Source organism: Dendrobium catenatum, unplaced genomic scaffold, assembly GCF_001605985.2.
Source record: "Dendrobium catenatum unplaced genomic scaffold, ASM160598v2 fragScaff_scaffold_33, whole genome shotgun sequence".
Lineage (NCBI taxonomy): Eukaryota > Viridiplantae > Streptophyta > Magnoliopsida > Asparagales > Orchidaceae > Dendrobium > Dendrobium catenatum.
This window is the reverse complement of record NW_021318495.1, coordinates 25844-33888: the sequence shown is the minus strand read 5'-3', so window position 1 is coordinate 33888 and position 8045 is coordinate 25844. Positions and strand designations below refer to the sequence as shown.

General features: G+C 36.7%; 1 protein-coding gene across 1 annotated transcript; it reads left to right on the top strand.

Annotated features, from left to right (window-relative positions):
* Positions 1 to 2475: 2475 nt before the first annotated feature.
* LOC110095207 lies at positions 2476 to 3752 on the top strand. The gene is made up of 2 exons (XM_020820648.1): positions 2476 to 3420; positions 3540 to 3752. Exons 1-2 carry the CDS (start codon positions 2476 to 2478, stop codon positions 3750 to 3752), a joined length of 1158 nt encoding a protein of 385 aa, XP_020676307.1.
* Positions 3753 to 8045: the final 4293 nt, after the last annotated feature.

Genomic DNA, 8045 nt, shown 5'->3' with positions numbered 1-8045 from the left:
TTTAATCTTGACCTGTTTTTCATTCTTGAAACTTGTATCTCTCTTGCTAACTCCACCAACAACTGGTTCCTCTCCACCCACTCTATTTTTCCCCATGAAGGATCTTACGATAACTTCAACTGTGCATCACCGGGCAGGATTTGGATAAAATGGAACTCACTTAAGGTGACTTTCAAGCCGCTTGTTACTTCTAGTCAGCTAATTCACGGTTTGATCTCTTCAAACCTTAACAATAATTTCTATGTCACTGTGGTGTATGCCGCTAACTCCATGGAGGATCGAAAAGCTCTCTGGAAAGACATTTTTGATATAGCCAACTCTATTTCTATTCCTTGGATCATTCTAGGTGATTTCAATTGCTGCAGACATTCCAACGAAAAAGCGGGTGGCTCTTTGCTTCACAACAGTAAAATTCTGGATTTTCAGAACTTCATTTTTAAAACCGGGGTCCATGACCTGTCCTCGGTGGGTCATTTTTTCACCTGGTACAACCAAAGGGCTGATAACCCCATCCACATCAAGCTTGATAGGATGCTTGTCAATGATGCATGGCTGGATTCCTACCCGAACTCTTTTTACATTGTGGAGGACCCCCTAATTTCTGACCACTCTCCTATTATCCTGCAACAAGAAGCTACCCCACTAAATAAAAGGAGGTTTCAATTCAAGAACTACTGGACTCTAAATCCAGACTTTTGGAATGAGCTTATTTCCATTTTTTCACAAAGATATCACAGCAGCCCTATACACTCCTTCTACCAGAAGCTTAAAACCCTCAAGCACACTATCAAGTCCAAAACTTGGTCCTCCTCTAATTCCATCAAGAGAGATATTGATGAGTTAACCCAAAGCCAAAGTTCCATTATTTCTCAGCTTTAGACTTATCCGCTTGATCAAGATCTGAATTTGGCTTTAACTGACATTAATCATAAGCTTGCCGAGAGAAATGCAAATTGGACTGAATGGATTATTCAACGGGCTAAAGCTAAATGGCTGTCATCTGGGGAGGATGACCTCAAATTTCTGTATTCTCGTATTAATTTTAGACATAACATTAACTTGATCAAAGTCATCTCCACCAATTCTGGCACTTTCTCCTCTAAATATGAGATTTCTAATGCTATCATTCAGCATTTCCAATCTCCGTTCAACACCCCACCTCCTGCTCATAATCAAGGTAGTCTCTTGCCTATATACAACAAGCTTCTTGAACATCTTATTCTCCAACTTGTTGCTCCCATTACCGTGGATGAAATTAAACATGTGGTCTTCTCCTCCCCTAATCATTCGGCCCCTGGACCAGACGGGTATACTTTTGAATTTTACAAAAAATGTTGGAACATCATTAGCAAGCAGGTGTGTGAGGGAATTATGACTTTTTTCTCTACTGGTTACCTTCCTAAGCAGGCTAAGGCTACGGCCTTAGTTCTTATCCCTAAAAAGCCTCATGCCAGTAACATTTCTAATTACAGACCTATCTCATTATGCAACACTTTCTATAAAATTATTGCTAAAATTCTTGCTAACAGGATGAAAGATGTTATGCCCTACATTATACACCCTAGTCAATCGGGCTATATCCAAGACAAGATTATTTCTGATAACATTCTGTTAGCATCTGATTTGCTTATGGATTTCAATACTAGAGGAAATATTAAATCCTTTTGTGCCAAATACGATATCCATAAAGCTTTTGATACTGTCTCGAGGAATTTTCTACTTAATCGTATGTTGGCCAAAGGTTTCCCGCCTGTGTTTGTTTCTTGGATCAAGGGCTGCATCACTGATGTATATTTTTCGGTCTCTATTAATGGGGAGCTTGAGGGGTTTTTCAATACCTCCTCCGGCCTTAGACAAGGCTGTCCCCTATCTCCGTATCTCTTTTGTTGGGTTATGGATAGCCTGTCCATTCTGTTTGAAGAAGCTGTCAGCAACAATTCATTCCTTGGAATTGGTTCGGGTACTATTTCTATCTCACACCTTCTTTATGCTGATGATTTGTTAGTGTTTGGCAGAGCTTCATTGGACAATGCCCATACTCTCAATCGAATCCTACTTGATTTTGCTGGCTTTTCAGGCCTTAAGGTGAACAGCTCCAAAAGCACCATTATTTTCTCCAATAATGTGGAGGATGATGACAGGATTTCTGACCTTTTGAATATCCCTATTGTTTATTCCCCCATCAAATATTTGGGCATTCCTATCTATTGTAAATGTCTGAAAAAAGCTGTTTTCCAGCCTCTTATTCATAAAATACAATGTTCTCTTGATGGTTGGAAAGCAAAAAACCTCACTATGGCCGGGAGATTACAATATCTCAAGCACACTATTTATAATATTTTGGCTTACTAGGTTAGAAGCACTATCATTCCGAAGGGTTGCAGCAAGATTATAAATAGCATTTGCTCCAAATTTCTATTTTTTGGAGACACCCACAAGAAGAAACTTCACACCATCTCTTGGAAGAATACCTGTATGCCCAAACCTTCTGGGGGTCTTGGCATAACCACCATTGAATCCCTATACTATGCTTTTGGCTGCTCTCTCATTTGGAGGTATTACAACATCAAAAGTTATCTATACACTTGGTGGAAGGAGAATTATGTGTCTTTTTGGAATACTGGCTGTAAGAGGTCCACGGTTTATTGGAAATTCCTCTGTGAGGTGGCTAGAAAGCTTCCTGAAACCTTCAAATTCAATATCAATGATAGCTCCTCCCTGTCCTTTTTTTGGGAGCCTTGGTGCTCAAGCTCTTCTGTGGCTGAACGGTTGAAATCTAAAAACCTGGATCATTTGATTACTCCTCAAAACCTGGCTGTTTCTTCCCTTATTTCTACTGGGAACTGGAATCTTCCCCCTTCCATTCCTCCTAATCTGGCTGCTATCATCAAAGCTATCCCTATTACTAGTTCATTGGCCAATTGTGGCTGGCACAACAAAGAAAAACCGAATTTTAAATCGTTTATTAAGTCATACTTCTCTGATTGCCCGTTTGTTCCTTGGTTTAAACATGTTTGGCACAAACACTTTGCTCTTCATTTTTCGACTTGCTGCTGGATGGCTTTTAAACATAAACTTAAGACTGTTGACATTCTTCTTACCTGGGGAATTCTTGTGAATCCGATTTGTTCTTTCTGCCATCTCTATGAGGAAAATCACAACCACCTCTTTTTTGAATGCAATTACACTTTTCAAATTCTTAAAAAGGTCTTTCCTTGTATGACCAGCATGCTCTTTCGTCCGAACCTTGGACAAGTTTTCTGTCATATTGATGACAGGGAAACGGATATTAGTAGAAAGAATTATTGCTTTTTGCTCCTCTGTGCCACAGTCTACTATATATGGAGAGCCTGGAATGATCGGATTTTTGGAAACTCTGTTGATTGTCATTCTACCATTTTAGCCAATATTAAACGTGCTGTGTGCTTCAAGACCTCCAAGCTGAAATGATCTTCTCACACTCTATTTTGATGGGGTCTGTTTGGTTTCTTTGGTTAAGGTTCCTGACCGGGCTGCACATTATGTTCTTCTATGCCCAGATTGCCTGTTATCTGCTGCTAACCAAGAATGTGCATCTCCTGGAGGGTCTTCTTTGGCAACCAGGACCTGCCTTTTTGAAGGACGATGATGATAGCAATAATTATATGATCCCCTTGGACGGCCATTTTGGCAACCAGGGGAGTTTTTCTTCCTTCTGGATGAGTTTTGCGGCCGCTGAGAGTCCCACTTCAACACTGATATTGCATTTCTGAGTCCTTTTTTTCCATTATTTTACTCTTGTTTTTTGTTGTTAAGCAGCCTTTTTTTTGCTGATAGGTCTTGGTTGTCTTCTCAATCTGTTGGCTGACAACCTTTTACTTTCTTTTTGTAACTCTTTTTCATCAATGATACGGTCCTAGGCCCCAACTTTACCCAAAAAAAAATATTCCTTGTATATCCTATTGCATTTGTCAAAGTGATGAATGAAAAGACTGTCACAGACCTTAAAATGGACACATATAAGCTCAGCACTGATAAAATGGTGTTATGAGGGTGCAATGATAAGGGCAAGAAGAATTTAAATTCAATCACACACCTTTTATAGAAATGAGAGTTGATAATAAAAGCTGAATTTCACATTATTGGTCTAAGGATACCCTTCACTTTAAGGTAGGCTCTTGATCCATGAGTATAGGATGGTTCCATCTTCCCTACAAAATTGCATCAAGTACTAGAGAGATTGAATTGAATACATGATTAAGGGTGATCTTCAACTATTCTCTATTCATGAGATTGAGATCTACAAAGATAATGTATACTACACACCCAAAGGGTAAACTAGCTATCCTTTAAATGATATATTAATTAAAGTGGAGAAAATTAGCGAAGAAAACTTAAAAAAAAAATCCAAGGAAATGAAGGAGAAAAAGAGAAAAATAAAGAAAGAAAATCATTAAATAATGAAAACGACATTGAGGGTGTGATCTTTAAACCTCCAAATATTTTCAGTCAAAGAGGTGGGAGGATGGCCCAAAGAGCGCATGGTCAAGGTAGATCTTAACTTGAAATTAAACATCCCTAATATACATTGATTTGGAGTCTAGGCCGGATGATGACTCGAAAGTATGGGATGTAAGAATTTCTTTTGATTATAAAAAGATAAATCATCCTCCAAATTTTGATTTTGCTTTAGAACAAGATAGTAATTTAGAGGATGATAATCTAAAAGTTTAAAATCATGAGCTTTAATAAATTATGTATAAAAAATTAAGCAGGAGAATTAAAGCCTTAAACTTGACCCCACTATCTGCTGGCAGGTTGCAGGGTTAGTTATTAAGGACTTTCCTATTTTAGATGGTAAAGTTAGAAATGTCTAGAAGTTTTTCGTGGATTCTACACCTCAAGGAAGGAAGATGATGTAATCCTTGGGGAGGCTATTTTCAATGAATTAATGGAATTACCCCTTAGCTACTTTCTTATGTGCACAAAGAATTATGTCTCTAAAGGTCTCATATTGTGTTAATGAACCAAGGGTATGCCAAATACCACAAGAGCCTCTATCATGCAAAAGATAAAAGAAATATGTGTACTAGTATCAGCTTTGGTACTGTTAGTTCATTTGATTATGATGAGCATTATCTTGCGATAACAAATCATCTTTAATATGAGAAGGTCCCTATAGAAATTATGAACCATCTCAACATGCTTTCTTTAGAGATATTAGATGGTCTTGATGAACTTCAAATTTAGTAAGCACCTCCTAAATTTGAAGAAGAAATTAAATTAACAATAGATGAATTAAAAGAGATTAACTTTGGATCAAAAGATGACCCTCGCCCTATCTATATTCATCATCTCTATGATAAAGATGAATGAAAGGATCTAATTCAACTTCTCTCTAAGTTTAGGGAAAAATTTGCCTAGGCATATGGCAAAATGTTAGGATTGTCCACTAACATAAAAGTTTATAAACTTAAAATTAGATATTATGCCATTCCTACCAAGCAAGCTCCCTAAAGAATACATCAGGATATCAAGCAACAAGCCATTTATGGAATCAAGAAATTGGGAAATACTAGATTTATTTAACATGAAAATATTCCTCTTATGTAGCAAACATTCTAGTAGTTTGAAAGAAAAATTGCAAATTTGGATCTGTGTTGATTAGAAGGATCTAAGTAAGGAGTTCCAAGGATTTGTTTCATTTACCCATACCTGAGCTCAATGTGGGAATTGATTCTTTGCATGTTATTTTCACTTTTACGGATGGGTCATCTAGCTATAATAAAATAAGGATGGCACATAAAGATGAGAGGAACACTGCATTAAAAACTCCTTTAGAGATCTTTTGTTATAACGTGATGTCACTTATGAAAGTTCGTGAGGGGTGTTAAACCCTAAATAATTAGCCCGAGGCTAACCAAGAGGGGGGTGAATTGGTAATTTTAAAAAATCTTATAAAAAAATATTATGATCTTTTTAAATATTTTAAAACAAAACAATAACCCTTGATGAGGAAGAAAAAATAATTTTCACGATAATAATATAATTAAAATTTTTAATCACAAAACAAATCACAAAAAAGTGTGAAAATAAAATGCAATAAAAGTAATAAGAAAGAACACATTGAAATTTATAATGATTCAGTCAAATCTGACCTTTGTCCACTCCTTGGAGACTCCCTCTTTAAGTATTGCACTAAATGGAAGTGACTCTCATTTTTCCCCCACAGCAAGGTAGAGAAGCCCTTACAAAATCTATCCATCGACATGGTGAGGTAGAGAATGTTAAATCTTTTTACTCCCTCTTGGAGTAGGCAGAGAACTTGAAAATCGTTTTTCACCCATTAGTGATGAAAAAAAACCCAAAAATCCTTTTAGTCCCTCTTGGAGTAGGTAGAGAATATGGATCTAATATTGAAGAAGATCTCCCTAGAATCACCAAGGAACCAGAGGAGAAACTCGAAAAAGATAACAAATACCTTGTTTGGAATAACTTTTGTGATTCATGAAAGTTCATTATGGATGTTAAGCCCTTATAAACTAGCCCGAGACTAACCAAGAGGTGGGGTGAATTGGTGTCTTAAAAATTCTCAAATAGAAATCATAATTTAAATCAATTAATCATTCACCAGAAAATAAAGTGCAGAAATTAAATGCGAAAAAGCAAATAAGAAAGTGCACACCATATTTTATAGTGGTTAGGTCGACTTGACCTACCTCACTCCCCTGAGCCTCTCCTCCAGGTATTGCACTAAAGTCAGTGTCTCTCCTTTAGCCCCCACAATGAGGTGCAGAAGCCTAAATAAAACTCCTTTCCACCAACCCTGGGGAGGCAGAGAACCCAACTTCTTTTGCTTCCTCCTAAAGCAGGCAGAGAACCTGATTCCTTTTGCTTCCTCCTGAAAAAGGTAGAGAACCTTAATTAATCGTTGAAGTTGACCTCTCTAAAACCTCTAAGGAACCAGGGATGATAACTAGAGAAGACGACTTGGATCCTTGCTTGGAGCAACCTTTGTGAAACCCCTCATAAACTCCCCCTCACAAGATCCTCTCTCTCTCTCTCCCAAACTTTCCCTCTCCTCTTGGCTCTCTAAACTCAGGATAGCACCAAAAGATCTAATCTTTTGTAAATAAGATGTCTTATATAGAAGGGCTTCAAATTTTCCCTAAATTGCAACAAACTGATAAAGATCGTGCATATCATCCTTTACGATCAGTATAAATTCGGCTTAATCTGCTAGGATGATTTGGGGGAGGCCAGAAAATTAGATGATCTATTTGTTCAGATCATCCAGTATGATAGGACATCATCCTGTACGATCAGTTTAAAAATATCAAGAATCATCAAGACCATTACCCTGTTTGGCTAGAATTTTTATATTGGATGATGAAAAAATAACTGATCATCTAGGATGATTTTTTTATCATCTTGTATAATTAGTTCAAATGCATATCATTTAGAATATCATTCTGGTCATCGAGGAAGAAACTATAATTTATTTAGCTGATCATCTAAGATGATCTTGTGCTCGTCCTGAATGATATGATCGATCAATCAAATCTTAATTGCTTTCCTTAATCATTTAACTAATTTAGGTATAATTGTAATACATAATCCAGGATGATGTCCTGGATGATATACAAAAATAATAACATTCCTAAAAGAGTTTGCAGCTGATTCTTTCTAATTTGAGCATATCATCCAGGATGATGCTAATATCATCCATGATGATTTGCTTAATTTTGGATGCCTTAACCAAGATACACTAATTAGGATTTTTATTTTTAACTGATCATCCAGAACAATTTAGGATCATCCCAGATGATATGATCAGAAATAAAAAAACTGTAAAAATAGACATATTTTTCCCCCTGGAGTGTGTGTGCAAGGTTACTTAGCATCATGACCCATTTTGTTACATTTGACTCAAGAAAAGGTAATAACACTTGACATACACTTATAGACTGACTCAGTACTAATCTACACAATTAGGAACTATCTTTATTTTCAATTAACCTTGTAGACCTGAAATGTTAGTAAGTAGGGCAATCATAAAAAAATAG

Excerpts from the sequence above, each read along its gene's own strand:
- LOC110095207 (XM_020820648.1), top strand. The coding sequence starts at position 2,476 with ATGCCCAAACCTTCTGGGGGTCTTGGCATAACCACCATTGAATCCCTA. Across the intron at positions 3,421-3,539 it reads TAGCCAATATTAAACGTGCT|ATTGCCTGTTATCTGCTGCT; the intron begins GTGTGCTTCAAG and ends TTCTATGCCCAG.